This window comes from Chelonoidis abingdonii, chromosome 4 (assembly GCF_003597395.2).
Source record: "Chelonoidis abingdonii isolate Lonesome George chromosome 4, CheloAbing_2.0, whole genome shotgun sequence".
Taxonomy (NCBI): Eukaryota; Metazoa; Chordata; order Testudines; family Testudinidae; genus Chelonoidis; species Chelonoidis abingdonii.
Window position 1 is genome coordinate 108398428 of NC_133772.1, and position 18230 is coordinate 108416657.

The 18230-nt window shown below is 41.4% G+C and overlaps 1 protein-coding gene across 4 annotated transcripts in view; it reads left to right on the forward strand.

Annotated features, from left to right (window-relative positions):
• The window catches only part of TTC6 (tetratricopeptide repeat domain 6), a 162106-nt gene that overhangs the window by 32647 nt on the left and 111229 nt on the right, over positions 1-18230 (forward strand). For all 4 annotated transcript variants that reach the window (XM_032789971.2, XM_032789965.2, XM_032789969.2 and 1 more), the window contains exons 3-4: positions 12765-12986; positions 14154-14293. In XM_032789971.2, the coding sequence (XP_032645862.1) occupies positions 12765-12986; positions 14154-14293 (362 nt within the window). The remainder of the gene's footprint in view (positions 1-12764; positions 12987-14153; positions 14294-18230) is intronic.

Below are 18230 nucleotides of genomic sequence, written 5' to 3' on the forward strand. Positions count from 1 at the left end.
CTCGTTAAGTAGGTCAGAGCACCATGGGGAAAGAAGCAGGGCTTCTAATCAGCCCCCTCCCTCCCAAGCTCAGGAAAGCTCTAACAATGAGTTTCCCCCTCCCTGCTCTGAGAGGAAATGGAACCCAGTAGGCAGATTCTGAGACAGACCTCTTGAGAGGATTCCAGGTTCTAAGAAAGACAAGCCACAAAAGTCCTCACCAAATCTGCAGCAGAGCTTCTGTGCTACTAAAGAGCACAAAAAGGTTTAAAAAAAATCTAAAAAGGGAAAGAAAAAGTTCAAAAAATCCAGGTGATATAGGTTCCCTGACTCCTCTTCCTCTTTCACTCCTTCTCTGGAGAAGGTGAGCTGTCTGCCTCTGAAACCTGAGCAGGTTCCTGTGAGTAAGCCCCAGAGTAAATTTGTCTCCTCAAAAACTTCCCCTGAGATGGCAATAGCCCTTCACTCTGCCTTCTATGAAGTGTTTAGGAATGAATGGAGTGAGCCTGATAAGGCCAACCACATTAACAAGAGTGACCTCAGGCTATATAATATTCAAGAACTAAAGGGCTCTATTGCAGACACCCCAAAGGTGGATGCCACTGCAACATCCTTTGCCAGGGATATGGTATCATAACTTCTTACTCAGATTTGAACCTTAGCGTTCATAACCAGAGAAGTTAGCATGAACCCCTCTAAGCTTAATTACCAGCTCAGATTTGATCTCGCTGCCACCAGCCAAAAATTCCAGGGTTTTGGCTCCCTCTGGTCTCCCCAAACCCTTCCCTGGGGAACCCGAAGACTCAGAAGCCCTGAAGTCTTACCACAAAGGGAAATAACCCACTTCCTTACCCCTCTCTTCTCCACCAGACGTTTCTTCTGGGCTAACCTGAGAGTTACTGATGCAAATCTCTTTACATCACAATACCAAGAAGCAGTTTCCTCTATTCCACAAAGAGACAAAACCCCAAATACAAGGGAAACCAGAAATGTTCTGTCTCTCTTCCCTCCCACCAATTCTGGTGCTGAGAGCTTTACCCTCCTAGAGTCTAACACAAAGACGAATTCCCTTCCCTTCGTTCTTAGCCTACCCAGGAGAGAAAAACTCAAACAAGTCTTAAAAGGAAGCTTTTATATAAAAAAGAAAGAAAAAACCACATGAACATGTGATCTCGCATTAAGTTGACAATACACAGGGACTATTACTTAAAAGAAAAATATGAATAAACAGATGTATTCAAAAAGACGATACAATTTAAACATTCCAGCAACTACCACATGTAAATACAAACAAAACATATGAAGCCTAGTGTTTGCTACCTTTGTACTCACACTTTTGAAACTGAAGATTAGAAGCTTGAAGATGAAAGAAAGCCTCTCATAGCGAGAGACAGACAAAGAAAAAGAACAAAGACCCAAAAAATTTCCCTCCTGAGCTTTGAAAAATCCGGTTTTCGATTGGGCCTCTGGTCAGGTGTTTGGTTCCCTTTGTTAACCCTTTACAGGTAAAAGAAACATTAACCCTTAGCTATCTGTTTATGACATATGGTATTTCCTTGGGGAGTTCTACCTTATGGACCCCACAGATAAGAAGATGGAGACCACTTTCAAAAGGACTTTGAAGCCTCCGTTGAGTGTCCCTGACAACTACAACTTTGTAGGAGCATCTCGTTCCTGGCTGAATAATCTCAAAGCTTTAAGGGCAGAGATCACCCTGACTTTGGCTCCACTTTAAAGAAAGTCTTCCTAGCAACAGTATTTGCAGCTGATGCATCAATGGATGCTGTGAGGTGTCAGCCTGATTCATGGCTTCCAGCTCACTAGCTGGGCACACCTATGGCTTTGTCCCTTGAAGGTGGACGCTAACTCTAAACAGGTCCTATGCTTGGCCAAGTTTATAGGCACCCTCCATTTTGGAGAAAAGCTGGAAAAGGTGGTGGCTGATGACACAATATCCAAACAGTGTCTCCCTTCCCCACTAAGAGCCCTCAGGAGAGAGACTATAGACCAGCCTTCAGCAGGAGGTGCTTCTTTCTCTTCTTGTCCCTTTGCTGGTATCTCTGTGAGGACAATAGATTCCCCAATGGAAAACAGTGGAATCGAGGTCTTGGAGGGAAATCCAGAGGGACCTCCGCCGTCCAGAAAAATCCACTTTATGACAAAAATTGCACAGGCCTCCACTCGGAGCAGACGTTATGGGGCAGGTTTTCCCATTTCCTAGAGGAATTTTTCATTGACCACAGAAAAGTGGGCCAGGGAAATAGTGAACCAGGGATGCTTCCCGAGTTGCAGTCTCCACCCCATGCATTCTTCATCCAGCTACAACGATGCCATGTAACACAATCTGATCCAGAATTAATTATCTCATCTTCTGGATATCGGACTAATAGAGAGTGTTCCCTCAAAAGAAAAGTTCTCTGGGTTCTACTCCATCTTCTTCATTGTACAGAAATATATGGGGTGTATCAGAGCTCACCTCAAAAGACTTAATTAGTGGATGAAAAAAATGAAAGTTTTGGATGTTGATACTGGCATCTATGGTGCTACTCCCCCCATACCTATGTGGAGGTGTCAGAGTCTCTTTCCCACTTTGAACTTTAGCGTCCAGAAAGTGGGGACCTGCATGTACTCCTCTAAACTTAATTCCTAGCTTAGATCTGATAATGCTGCCACCAACCACAGATTTCAGTGTCTGGTGCACTCCTTGTCCCCCCAAAACCTTCCCTGGGGAGACCAAGATGCAAACCCCTTGGGTCTTAAAACAAGGGGAAATAAACCATTCCCCTACCTTTCCCCTCCCAGACTTTCCCCTCCCTGGGTTACCCTGAGAGATTACTGTGATTCAAACTCCTTGAATCTTAAAACAGAGAGAAATTCCTTCCCCCCTCCTCTCCTTCCCCCCACCAATCCCTGGTGAGTTCAGACCAGAGAGAGAAATTAACCTTTCCCTCCGCCTTCCCCTTGGGTCTTACACAAGGACAAAATCAATCAGGTTCTTAAAAAGAAAAGCTTTTAATTAAAGAAAGAAAAAGTAAAAATTATCTCTGTAAAATCAAGATGGAAAAATGTTTACAGGGTCTCAGCTTACACCTAGACCAGAGGGACTCCTCCCAGCCTAAGTACAAGTTACAGCAAACAGAGGTAAAATCCTTCCAGCAAAATACACATTTGCAAATAAAGAAAACAAACATAAATCTAATCCACCTTTTCTAGCTAATACTTACTATTTTGAACATGGAAGACTGTTTCAGAAAGATTGGAGGAATCTGGTTGCATGTCTGGCTTCTCTTAATCCCAAGAGAGAACAAAGGACAGAACAAACAGTACAAAACAAAGACTTCCCTCCATTAAGATTTGAAAGTATCTTGTCTCCTGATTGGTCCTTTGGTCAGGTGTCAGCCAGGTTGACTGAGCTTGTTAACCCTTTACAGGTAAAAGAGACATTAACCTTTAACTATCTGTTTATGACAGAAGGGGAGGAGACTTTTTGCCTTCAGTAGATCTAACGGTACATATTTCCATATTCCAATCACACCATGCCACTACAGCCTTCTGAGATTCACCTATGTCAGGAAACATCAGTACTGGATGCTCACATTCAGCCTGTCCTTGGCCTCCAGGATTTTGATAAAGATATTAGTGGTTATAATAGCCAGACTCAGGTTGCAAGGAACTCACCTGTACCGCTTTCTGGATGACATCTAATCAAAGCTCCATCACAGTCAGCAGTGCACAGGCCCCTAGGTTGGATGTTGAATTGCCTCCAGGTGCATGGGTTCCTCATCAGTGCCAAGAAAAGTTTTCTTGTTTCACCCAGGAATTTATTTTCTTGCTCCAGATTCACAGGAGGCCCACCATAGAACTATATCTCCAACTGCTAGGACTCCTGATGTTATGCATAGCGATTGCTTCATGGGCAGTCACACATCAAAAGCCTTCATACTAAAGGTCTGAGACCACTCTACAGAACCCCTGAAAGATCAAGTATGGCTCCCAACATAAGTGTTCAACTCTTACAGTGGTGGTCAGACCATGACAAGGTCTGTAAAGGCATGCTGATCTACCTTGCAGCTCCTTTAGTCCTCACAACCAACGCTAGCGTGGAGAGCTGGGGAGCTTACTTGGAGATCCAAGCAGCCAATGGCCTCCGAAGGAAAGAGGAAAAGTCTCACAGGATAAACTTCTTAGAACTGAGAGAGGTCAAGCTAGCACTGAACAGGTTCCAGCCACCCTAAAGGGGAACTACATTCTGGCTCAATCAGACAATACAACTATGGTCATGTATTTAAACAGTTAAAAGGGAACAAAGAATCTGACACTACACACAGAAGCAATAGAAATAATGAGGTGGGCAGAACAGTTTCTCCTTTTCCTCAGGGTGATCCATATCATAGGGGACCTGAACCAAAAACCAGACTGGCTCAGCAGGTGTAGGGTCAACAACTCTGAGTGGTGCCTAAATCAAGTTTTCTATCTCATTGTTCAGGTGTTTGGCCTCCCTTCAACTGACCTGTTCACAAAAAGAGGCTGAAATATTTCACATACAAGGCAGACCCCAGAGCCATGGGAACAGTGCCTTATCACACAGTTGGCCACAGGGCCTATTTTATGTGTTTTACCCTTTCCTCTACTGTGGAAGGTTGTCCAGAAAATAAAATGAGCACAGGACATGGTAATACTGATAATTCCTCATTAGCTGAGGAGACGTTGGTTCTCTGACCTGATAGAGCTGACATGAAAGCTCCCACTCCAGGTTTAATGGAGACTGGACATTCTCTTGCAAGATCCTCTCCTTCATCTGGATTTGAAACAGCTCACCTAATAGCCTGGCTATTGAAAGGGAAGTACTAAAAGGTCTTGGTCTGTCCTCCACTGTTGTTAAGATATTGCTTTAATTTCAGAGAGTATCAACACAAAAAGCATACTCTTTTTTTATCTGGTCCGGAGTTGACAACTGGTGCCAAGAGCACAGTGCAATCCCAGAAATTCAGGAATTCCAACTGTTTTGGACTTTCTACAAGAAGCTGTAAACAGATTAGCCCAGTACCAGTGCACATCAGCTGTCTGCTTTTAGTAGCAAACTATTTGCAGGATCCTTGGGCTCCCTGGCAGACAATCCACAGATTCCTTTGAGCACTGGCAGTCGATTAGTCAGGCCACTCTTTCCAAAATGGGACCTTCCACTAGTTTTGAGGGACCAGCCAAGGTATCCCTTCCAGTGTTTGACTTCAGTATTAGTCTTTTTTTAAAATCCATTAAGACTTGCTTCCTAGTAGCTGTCACATTCACGAGGCATGTGTAAGAGCTGGCAGCCTTATCTATACAGGAGCCTTCCTGCTTGTTCCATGAGGACAAGCTGGTGCTCAGAATACCAAAATCCTTCTTCCTAAGGTAAATTTCTCCTTCCACACTTCCAAAGTGGCTGTGCTTCCTTTATTATGTCCAAACACACAAGATACAACTGAAAAGGCATGGCATACCTTAGATATCAGATGAGTGTTGAAAAATCCATCTTAGACATGCAGAATCCATGAGAGGATCAGATTCCCTATTTGTGCCCCTTCATGCGAAATTCCAAGCCCTCCATTGTTATGTGGTTTCAACTATGTATTGTGGAATCCTTCAAATCAGAGGTTCCTGTCTTGGAAGGTATCAAGGCTCACTACATGAGATCATTAGGAGCATCATGGGCAGAACGAATAGGTGTGTGCACTTCAGAAATTTGCAAAGCAGCCACTTTGTCTACAGCTAACACCTTTATTATTCACATAAAGGTGGACCTTCTGTCTTCTGCAGAAGGTCTTCTTTGGCAGGAAGATGCTACACGAAGTAGCCCATAAATAATACAAACTTTTGCATGACCTCATAAAAAAGGGGATACTTCTTTCCTACCATACTTTTGTCTCATAACCCTTCCTGCATTTGTTCACTGCTCTCTACTTCCCAGTCATTGAGAATTGTGGGAGATGCTGGGCTTCAGAATAGAAAATTTCTTACTGATAATTTCCTTTCTGCTAGTAGTGTCTCCCACAGTTCTATCCACTCTGGATGGCTCATGAACAAAGGGTCAGATATTATGTGGAACATTACCATATGACAGTCTTCCTTGTTCTAATGTACATAGTTATTAACTTATCTCTGGAGTATTTGTTAATAATGATGCAAGTTTTATAGCATGGGAATAAGTCATCTGGCAGCATGCGGGAGCAGAGTGGGTGTGGTCAGACCATGTGGCACCAAAACACCGAACCCCCTCTGTGAGCTACAGAGAGAATATTTTAGCCTAAATGTTCAGAATTGTGGGAGCTGCTCCTAGCAGAAAAGAAGTTATTGTTAGAAAAATTCAAGTCATAGCACAAAATACATCTCAAGCTAAAAAAGAACTACTAACAAATTTTCAGCAACTGAAACAGATGAAGTTTAACACTGTTATGGAGGGGCAGTAGAATTTCCATAGTTTAGATTATAGACAGCTATTGTAAAAAAATCTTATTTAGGTCCCCTTTGTAATTTTGGTTTAAAAAAACTAGTTTGACCTTACAATTGTTATGTATGTTCTGAAGGCCCTATTCTGAAAAAAGAATATTGCCAGTATAGGCCCTAGATTTGTAAAATTTGGTAGGGGTCAGAGGGCAAAGGTCAGTAAGGGAGAGAGTCCTCTATATTTGCGAGTCTGGGGAAGGGTGAAGCCTCCCAGGTAGGAATAAAATTGGAAAATAACTTCTGTACCTGCATCCATGCTCCAGAAGGAAAGTTGGCAGCTCAGTAACCTGGGCACAATCCAGGGGGAACCCTTGGCTTGGCTTCCCACTCCATTAGGAGAGGTCACAGAATCATAGACTTGTAGGACTGGAAGGGACTTGAGAGGTCTTCTAGTCCAGTCCCCTGCACTCAGGGCAGGAGTAAGTATTATCTAGACCATCCCTGACAGGTTTTTGTCTAACCTGTTCTTAAAAATCTTTAATGACCACTTCCCTAGGCAATTTATTCCAGTGCTTAATCACCCTGACAGTTAGAAAGCTTTTCCTAACATCCAACCTAAACTGCTCTTGCTGCAATTTCAGATCATTCCTGTCCTAATCTCAGATGTTAAAGAGAACGATTTTTTTTCTCTCTCCTCCTTGTAACAACCTTTTGTATACTTGAAAACTGGTATCATGTCCCCCCTCAGTCTTCTCTTCTCCAGACTAAACAAACCCAATATTTTCAGTTTTCCCTCAGAGGTCATGTTTTCTAGACTTTTAATCATTTGTGTTGCTCCTCTCTGGAATTTCTCTAATTTGTCCACATCTTTCCTGAAAAGTGGCACCCAGAACTGGACCCAATAGTTCAGCTGAGGCCTAATCAGTGCCGAATAAGTGGAAGAATTACTTCTTGTGTCTTGCCTACAACAGCTGCTTAATACAGCCAGAATAATGTTTGCTTTTTTTGCAACAGTGTTACACTTTTGACATATTTAGCTTGTGGTCCACTATGACCCCTAGATCCCTCTCCACAGTACTCTTCCTAGGCAGCAGAGAATCCTGTGGCACCTTATAGACTAACAGATGTTTCGGATCATGAGCTTTCGTGGTGATACCCACTCGTCAGATGAATGTATGGGAAATTTCCAGGGGCAGGTACATATATTCTAGCAAGCAAGCTAGAGATAACGAGGTTTAGTTCATCAGGGAGGATGGGCCCTGTTTCTAGCCGTTGAGGTGTGAAAACCAAGGGAGGAGAAACTGGTTCTGTAGTTGGCTCTCACACCTCAACTGCTAGAACAGGGCCTCATCCTCCCTGATTGAACTAACCTCATTATCTCTAGCTTGCTTGCTAGCTTATATGTACCTGCCCCTGGAAATTTCCACTACATTCATCTGATGAAGTGGGTATTCACCCACCACAAAGCTTCATGATCCGAAACGTCTGTTAGTCTATAAAGGTGCCACAGGATTCTCTGCTGCTTTTACAGATTCAGACTAACACGGCTACCCTCTGATACTTCCTTGGCAGTCATTTCCCATTTTGTATGTGTACAACTGATAGTTCTTCCTTAGTGGAAGGATGGTGGCTTGGTAACGTGGAAGACCCCTGGGGCGCTCCCAGATCTGGCTTCCCGCTCCAGAAGGAGAGATGGCAGCTCAGTCACTGGGCCTCTTCAGGGCATCCCAGGAGCATCCTCAGGATTTGGCTCTTTGCTCAGCAATTACAGGCCAGTTAGCTTGACTTCAGTACTGGACAAGCTGGTTGAAAAAAGAACAGAATTGTCAGACACATAGATGAAATTTGTTGGGGAAGAGTAAACATTTTTTGTAATGGGAAATCATGCCTCACTAATCTACTAGAATTCTTTGAGGGGGTCAACAAGCATGTGGACAAGGAGAACCCAGGGGATACAGTGTACTTAGATTTTAAGAAAGCCTTCGACAAGGACACTCACCAAAGATTTTAATCAAAATAAGCTGTCATGGGATAAGAGGGAAGAAAGATAGGAGCAAAGGGTGGAATAAATGGTCAGTTTTTAGAATGGAGAGAGGTAACTGGGTGCCCCCTTGGGATCTGAACTGGGGACCAGTCCTATTCAACTTATTCATAAATGATCTGGAAAAAGGTGTTAAACAGTGAGGTGGCAAAATTTGCAGATGATACAAAACTACTCAAATAGTTAAGTTCAAAGAAGACTGCGAAGGACTACAAATGAGCTCACAAACTGGTGAAGCTGGGCAACAAAATGACAGAAGAAATTTATGTTGATAAATGCAAAGTAATGCATGTTGGAAAACATAACACAACTATACATATAAAATGATGGGGTCTAATTTAGCTGTTACCACTCAAGAAAGAAATCTTGGAGTCATTGTGGATAATTCTCTGAAAAATCCACTCAATGTGCAGCGGCAGTCAAAAAAGCAAACAGAATGTTGGGAATCATTAAGAAAGGGATAGATAATAAGACAGAAAATATCATATTGATTCTCTATAAATCCATTATATGCCTATATCTTGAATACTACCTGCAAGTGTGGTTGCCTCATCTCAAAATAGATATATTAGAATTGAAAAGGTTCAGAAAAGGGCAACCAAAATGATTAGGGGTATGAAATGGTTTCCATATGAGGAGAGATTAATAAGATTGGGATTTTTCAGCTTGGAAAAGAGATGATTTGGGTGGATATGATAGAGGTTTATAAAATCATGACTGGTATGGAGAAAGTAAATAAGGAAATTTTATTTACTCCTCATAACACAGGAACTAGGGGTCACCCAATGAAATTAATAGGCAGCAGGATTAAAACAAAAGAAAGTATTTCTTCACACAGTGCACAGTCAACCTGTAGAACTCTTTGCCTGAGAATGGTGTGACAGTCAAGACTATAACAGGGTTCAAAAAAGAACTAGATAAATTCATGGAGTATAGGTTCATCAATGGCTATTAGCCAGGATGGGCAGGGATGGTGTCCCTAGATTCTGTTTGCCAGAAGTTGGGAATCGGCGACAGTGGATGGATCATTTGATGATTACCTGTTCTGTTCATTCTCTTTGGAGCACCTGACATTGGCCACTGTCAGAAGACAGGATACTGGGCTAGATGGACCTTTGGTCTGACCAGCTTTTATGGTTCTTATGAGTGAGGGCAGCTCATTAAATGAGCCACCATTTCTACTTCTGGAGCAGTGAGCTGAGTCAGAAGTACCAGGCTATGTTCTGGCTCCCCCCAAAAAGTGTTGGAACGCTGTTACACAGCTTGAGCTCTGGTATGGGCCTTTTTCCTCTGAGTGGTGCCAGCTCCAATTCACCCCCAGGATATTGTTGGGGCCTTGGCCCAAAGGCCCATATAACCAGTACCCATTTTTGCTTGCGCTTGTGAAGGCCTTGTGTTCATTTTGATGACATTTCTCTGTCTATCTGTGACACAATAACTTTCGAATTCCAAACCTGATCATTTTCCTAATTTCAGGGCATGCTCTAGGCATCTGTAGCCAGAACCCTGTTGATTCTGGGTGCAATCAGAACACTGGAAGAAGAAATAGGGGGACATTTTGAGTTGCTATTATCTGTTTAATACTTTGCAGCATAACAGTACCTCTGATCATTCTGCCAATAGAGTTCAACATGTTGACACCCTGAATGACAAAAGAGAAACAATTACTCTCTCTGCTTGGAGCTGTTGAGCAGGTACTCAGCCAGTAGGGGCAGCCAGAGAGAGAGGAGAGAGAAATCTTTCTTCCTTGCTTTGTAATGTCCTGCCTTCTCAAAGCCTGTACCAGGTGTGGGGTGAGAGCACCTCCTGGCATCCATCCCTCTCAATGTAGGGGAATGAAAGGTTCTTTGGGGGCAAAGGGACGAGAGAGACGCAAAGCCCTTAGCACAGTGCAGATAAGGAGGGGCGGCTCTAGTGATTTTGCTACCCCAAGCACGGCAGTTTGCCTGCCTAGGGTCCACTGATCCCGCGGCTTTGGCCTGCGGGAGGTCCACTGAAGCCGCAGGACCAGCGGACCCTCCGCAGGCAAGCCGCCAGAGGCAGCCTGCCTGCCGCCCCCACGGTGCCGGTAGAGCGCCCCCCGCAGCTTGCCGCCCCAAGCACGCGCTTGGCGTACTGGGGCCTGGAGCCGCCCCTGCAAATAAGAGGGGACCTTGGTGTGAGGAAAGGGGGAAATGGTGGGGGAGGGACTGTACCCTTGCCATGGTGTAGAGAATGGGGGGCCCTGCTGTGGGGGGAGGGAGAGGAACAGAGCCTTTGGCAAAGTAAAAAGTACAGAAAAAGGCAACAAAAATGGTTAAGGGTATGGAACAGCTTCCTTATGAGCGGAGATTAAAAAGACTGGCACCGTTATGCTTAGAAAAGAGACTACTAAAGGGAGCTATGATAGAGGTCTCTAAAATCATGAATGGTGTGGAGAAAGTGAACAGGGAAGTGTTATTTACCTCTTCCCATAACACGAAAACCAGGGGGCACCCGATGAAATTAATAGGCAGCAAGTTTACAACTAGTATAAGGAAGTATTTTTTCACACAACACACAGTCAACTCATGGAACTCATTGCCAGGGGATGTTGTGAAGGCCAAAAGTATAAGATAAGTTCCTGGAGGATAGGTCCATCAATGGCTTTTAGCCAAGATGTTCAGGGATGCAACCCCATGCTCCGAATGTTCCTAAATCTCCAACTGCCAGAAGCTGGGACTGGACGATGGGATGAATCACTTGATAAATTGTTCTGTTCTGTTCATTCTCTGTGAAGCATCTGTTCACTGTTGGAAGACAGGATACTGGGCGAGATGGACAATTGGTTGGACTCAGTATGGCCATTCTTATATTCTTCTCTGAATGATTATTATCTATTTCAGTCAGGAGTGGTAACAGTTGTTTATGATTCTCTTTCACAAGCCAGGAAAGGCATGGGTCAGATCCCAAGTTTTGGGTTGAGACTCCTTTAGAGTGTCCAGAACTTCTTGATGATGGAATGGTCTGAATTCTGGGAATGCAGGTGGGCTGTTGGATAGTGGGTATAGGGAGCATGGATCCAGGCTGTTTGAGAAGGCTTCCTGAATTTGTCTAATCTTTTCAGAGAAGCAAGATGATAGCTCTTTGTGGTGCTTGATGCCCAGCTCTAATGCAGGTTGTGGGCATTCAGGATTGTTAAAGCACTTTACCACCCTTGGTAGCTCCTTCGAGCAGGATTTGGCAGCCTCAGTGCAGGCTGAAAGAAAAGTTCTTTTGGCCTGTTATACAACCTCGGCTTTGAGGAATTATTGCATTTCATCTTGTCAGAATCAGCCTTTCTCCCCCACCATTAGCATTTGAGTTTCTGCTCTTCTCTCTTCAGAAAACCAAGGAGATCTGTGGGTGATGGGAAGAAAGGTGCCATTTGCAGGCAGACATGTTAGTTGTTGAGACTAGTGTAGAATGGTAGTGATTCACCGGGTCATCAGCTCCTAATCTTATGGCTGGAGTGCTGTCATCCTTCAGCAGGCTCTGTAATTTTTTGGAATCCATGGCTGAATCAGGATAATTGCTCTTTCTGGTTGCCTGGGCACTGAAAGATGTCTGACCAGTACTTTAATTAGGTGATGGTCTGTCCAAGACAGTGACTGAGTTGTTATGTCATCTATCTTGACATCTAGGCCAAAGATCAGGTCTCAGGGGTAACTAGCTGTGTGGATTGAACCAAAGATCACCAGTGAAAGTCCTAGGGACATAAGTGAGGAGATGAGTTTTTGGATCCTTAGTAAGGTTTTTGAGTCTTTTTCTTCCCCTCCTTCATTTTGATATTGTTCTTCTCTTCTCTGTTTTACTAGCTACCTCGTTCCTTTCATTCTTCAGTTTTTTGGCTCTACTACCTCTCTACACTCTCCTCCGCTTCATGGGCAAGCATCTCAGTGAAGTTTAGTAGAAACCTGATTGTCAGTAGTACCATTAATCAATGCTTTAGTAAGGACTTTCATAACTTTTCTTCTGCTGTCAGCATATAGTGAGGGGCAATGTGGGAAAACAGCGCAAGAACATGGATTCTTAAAATAATTGTTCTGAAGGATCCAGCTCTTTAAAAGAAGACTCCTGAGAAGTCATAAACTTTTAGCCTAAACCCGCCAATATTCTTCTTGTGTACATAAAAAATCATCATGATATCATAGGTATGTTCATGGCTAAAATACCTTGAACTGTTCTGAAAATTAATTTTAGGATTTTAATGATCTTTTGATGATTTTGTGTTTACATTCTATATTTCAGAAAAGTCATATTACAAGTATTAACATGTCATGTCTACAAAAAAATAAAATTTTAACTTTTTTTCCCCTCTTAGACCAAAGAATCACTTAGTGGAACAACTCCTTTTGAGGCACCAGGAACTTCACATCCACTTTCAGAGGATATGCCTAGTTCTGTAGAAACTGAGGAATATAAATTAAAGTTCTCTTCTTCAGACATTTCACGCTTATATGAACCAGCTTTTCCAGTGCTTAAAATTTCAGAGGATGCAGAGAGAAAACAAGAATCACAGACAACTATAACATCACCTTTAGAGGTAACATTTGTATATCTGATTAATTATAGTCTTAGAGGTGGATTGTGTTGTGCCTCTCTGGTTATGTCCACACTGCAGCTGCCAGCATGCTTCCTATGTGAGTAGATTGGCATGTGCTAGTTCTGCTTGAGCTATTATGCTGAAAATAGCAGCATAGCCAGCATAGCTGAGGCAGCTGGGGACAGACTACAGAGTACAAACCTGCCTGGACCCCTTGGATACGTACTCTATGTAATCCCCAGATACTCTGCTGTTTGTAGTGCTCTACCTAAAGCAGAGCAAGCAGGTTTGTCTACCCATGTTGGGAAGCACACTTCCAATCTCAGAGTATGTCTGTGCTACAAACCTAAGTCAACCTATATTAGGTTGACTGTGTAATTATTGTGGTGGTGCATGTCCACACTACCTTCCTTGGGCTGGTAGTGTGTGTCCTCCCAAGAGTGCTTCCACTGACCTAAGAAGGGCAGCGTGTGGAGCTGTGAGCCGGGTTTCTCAGCTCTGCTGGCAGCTCCCTGATAGAAGCCTGGCTGCTCCACAGGCTCCTGGGCTCCTGGCAGGCTCCCCCACCTCCTTACTCCCTGTTCCTGGCAGGGAGCTGGGGAAACCATCTGGAGTTTCTCACCCCTTCATTTCCCACCAGGAGCAGGAGGAAAGTGTCTGGGATTTCTCTCCTCCCTGTTCCCCACCATGAAATTGAAAAGATAGTTGATGTAAAGGATGCAATGTAGACACTGCATCTCCCTAAGTACACCAGCATAAGTCTTATACCTTTTGTGAAGGTGTGGTCAGTGTAGTAGGTCTCTTACATTGGTGGGAGAAAGGCTGTAGTGAAGACACTGACATAAGGCAGCTTATGTTGACCTAACTGTGTAGTGCAGATGAGCTCTCAGTGTAGACATACCCTCAGAAAGTAAAGCCTGGGGAGGAGCATGGCAAATTTGTGCCTCCCAGATTCTGGATTTCCCTTGGAGCTGATGTAACCAATGGACTAAGTTACAGCAGTCACTATGGCTACTCTAATTTATAGCAACCTTAACTGTCTGCTATGATTTGCTCTAAAGTGTAGAATTGCCAGAGTTCAGAGTACTTCAACATGGATAAAAAAATCCATAGAATATTTAGTTTCTTATAACATGGTTTTTACCCTTCAGTTTTATTGCTTTTTAGGCTGTAGCCTCAGACATACTACAGGTGAAAGGAGAAGCAATCATAAAGGCTAAACCATTTGAAGTTCAGCAAAAGCCATCAGAAGATCTCCAGCAACCGCAATCACTGTCTTTGCTGTCCACATGGACTCCAGAGATCAAGTACCTTTTAGAACATTTCATTGCTATGAAGCGAATGTTATGGAAAATATTTTTGCAGTTATTTTAAATGCTGTTGGAAAAAATTAGTATAGTACATGTTTAAAGTAGGCATAGGGCCATTTTCTAAACCCTGGATCTGGACACCCAGAACTTTGGGAAAGTTCAGATCCAAACTTTGTAGCTCAGAATCAAATGTAGTTTGAATTTGCTGTTCATCTTCTTAAAATAGTTTTCAGTTACAACTTTTTAAATGTATAGGGCCAAACTCAGCCCTGGCATTGACTCAGCAGGAGTTGGAGGCACTTATGCTGGGGTAGAACTTGGTCCATACAATCCTAAATATAATCTAATTAAAATATTAAAAAACAAACTATGGAAAATACCACAAATGTAATATAAACAATTCCAGATTTTAGCCATCTTCTTTACTTATGTACTAAGAATTCATTGATTTGTATTTATATTACAGTCAATGCTTATTATTTCAGATTCAGCAGTAGAGGCGGGTGAAATTTTTTGGATGAAATATTTTTAACTAAAAATGTAGATTCAGGTTGACTGACACTTTCTTTAATTCATGTTAAATTTGCCATATTAAACACAAATTGAGAAAAAGTCTAAATGTTTTGTTTCAATATTGTTGAAATGAAACACATCTTCATATTTTGATTGGAAATTATTTTTCATTTCAGATTTTACTTGCATTTTAATTATTTTAAAAAGGCAAAAAAAAATCCACCACCCTCAAGCAAAATGAAGTGATTTATTTTGGGTCAAATGAAACATTTCTATCAACCAAAAACTAATTTTTTTTAGACTTTTTTGGTTCACTCAAATGTTTTTGTTTTGGGTTGACTCAAAACAATTTTTTTTTGGTTCAGCTACTAAACCAAAAAATCAGATGTTTGTACAGCTCTATTCAGCAGTTTTTAGTTGAAGAGCTGTAATTTGAGGACAGCTTCTATTTATCTTGCTGTGTCATAGGTGGCATATGTCGTTCTGTAGCATGTGTGCAGGTACAGAAAGAAGTACAGTTTATACACTAATTTGTCTGATCCTGTTCACTGCATGATAAGTGAGATTCTCTGGTTTTACAGTCTTCCCTGTCAATTAGATCTTTATGGCCAGGTTGGTTTTGGTGTACCTTAAGTTGCGCCTCCATTTCATTCTTTATTGAGGTGAAAAAAAAAAAGCTTTAATTATTAGCTTTTGTTGGGCTTAGGGCCCTGAAAGGTTTGCTGGACACAGAAGAGAGCTTTTTTATGGCAGGCCTAAAGTTTGTAAATGGATATTACTTTCAATTAAGTAGCTGAGACTAGACTCATGGGAAAAGAATGCCTAAGTTTATGAAACAGTCAAATTGGTATTTAAGTGACCCTCTGCATGCCATTGCTTATCTACATGGCTTAAAGATCATTTGGTTAGCAAGATTATATATTAAAACAAATAGTGACTGCAGACAATGAGTATTTTACCTTCAATAAATAGTTATTGTCAGATTGTCAATGGTGCAGAAACTGCATGATTTTCTAAAAAAACTTTATTTAGTGCATTAGATGAAGGTAATGTAGGCCACACACATAGTATTGCTTTTTCATGTCCTCTATTTCAAAGAATGATAAATAGTCTTCTTAAGGGAGACTGTGTGCTGTAAAAACACACCTTTACCTGCAACATGCCCCAAATATTTTAGTTTTTATTGCTTTTACTTCCAGCTTGTCCATCTAGGGAAATGATGAACTTCTGTACTAGAAGAGTAAGAACATGACCAAATTAAATTTATACTCAGACTGTTTGTATCTATTTTAAATAAGTAAATGAGAATTTCTGATCATTGTTCTGAGACAAATTTTCAGTTATTTCACTTTTCTTTATTTACAGAAATTACTGAACCTATTATATTTTAAAGAAAATTTAAGAAACTCTTTGCCCTTAGATGTCTTATCTCTCTCAGTTATTTTATAATTTGCTGGTGAAATGTACTGTGGGGAAAATGTAGTTTTAGTGCATGGATTTAAATAAGCCAGGCTATTGCATAAATTTATAGAGTATATACAATATTTCCCCCTTTTAGAAATACTGTGTCAAATCTTTCTTCTCTTCTCTAAAATAAACCACTGTGTAAGCTTCTCTTCGAAATATTGGTCTACAATTTCACTCTCCTGAATCTAAGCTGACTCTGCTTTCAATCCTACTATACTGCAAAACTTATGAAATCTTGTCCTGAAAATGTCCCCTCCACGGCTTGGGTTTCCAGGGGGTATCCTTTAATCCAGACTAGCCCATTCATCTCATGTGTGCCATGCCTGTGAATCCCCTTCTTTCATGGATACTCCTTTCTTTTTTATCCTTTTAAATTTTATCCCAAAGGCTTGATCCTGTACTCTTTATGCAGGAAAAGGTCCTACTGAGTTCAGTGAGCTTTTGCTTGGGTTGTAGGATGTGGTGAAATTTTGCACTGTTGCATTTTGCATTGTTGAGGGAACTAAGGCCTTGTCTAAACCACAAAAGTTGCACTTGTTTAACTAAAATCAGTTTTTAAATTATTTTAGTTAAACTGGCCCAAATGCTTTTGTGGGTGTTGGCTGAAAACTATTTATATTTGTTTAACTTGTGCCTGTACATTTACTGACACATGCTAAATCAATATGAACCAGATTTAAAATGACAAAAGAGTGTCCACACAAGGTTTTGCATTAATTTAACTAAATCATTTTAAAAAAACACTTCTTTAGTTAAACCTAACCTTTTTGCATAGAGTAGACATAAATAGATTGGTTTCCCACCAGAAGTGGTTTCTCTTTCATATAACAATTAATTAAAACATATTGAAGTATATTCCCAAATTAAAATTAAACTGTAGTTTAAGGTTTTTCAGATATTGACAAACTAAGTGCGTGTTGCAGTTTTCTTTAAAATCCATTGATGTCATTGCTGGACTGTATGATAACAATTTTCTGGTTCTTGAGTTGTATTATTTTCTTCTGAGTGGTATTATGTTATGCATATCACCTTGCCTTCATTTTCTATGGCTTCTTTATCTTTTCTCTTCGCTTTAATTCTTTTTGTGATATTTTTATAACATAAATATAAATTAGTATTTTAGAACATGACGAATATGGCTCTGGGTTATACTAACCTCTGTATTTTTCTAATTTCATTGTCGTTATTAGTGCTGCTTTTCCCCTTCATAAAATAAAAAAACATTACATTCTAGTTTGTGGAGTTAGGCACAGCCCTGAGCAAGAGGGTGATGTGTAAGCTTCATGACTCCAGGGGTAGCCCTGTGTGGTATCAAGCAAGTTACTCAGTGTAACTTTAACTTTGAATTTCCAGCATTTTCATACAGATGTTTCCCTTAAGTAATTGATAATCTGGAATTAAGTTTGTAAATACTTAATAATTTTGTTTGCCTGCTAATTTCCTTAGATCCTAAAATGAAAACAAAGGGCAATATATGTAAGAACAATTCGGTGAAAGGACCTTTGGTAGAATTTGTAACCTGCACAGGGATGGATTCTGTTCCTTTCTAAAAATATACCCTCTCTAAAATCCACCCTTTCTCTCACTCACTCTCTGACCAAATGCCTCTTCTCCATTAACCCTCTCATGGGTCTCTGCTACCCATTTTCTTTCTTCATGGTGACAGCTTCGTTGCATCTGGAGGATGATGGGGTGCATGTAACGTGGATATCTGGGAGTCTCTGCATCATCACTTGGACCCTCTTTACTTCCCAGACCATCCTCATTCACCCCAGTTTCCTGTCAGCCGCCCTTCATCATAGCTATCTGCATCTTGAACATTTATTAACTCTGTGGAGCCCATAAAATGGATGGACATACCTTTTAGGTCCTGATACCTTGCCAGTTAAGTTAGTAGAAAGAGTCTCATTGATTTCAAGGGGTTTTGGATCAGGATCTTAAATGGTGGAAGTAA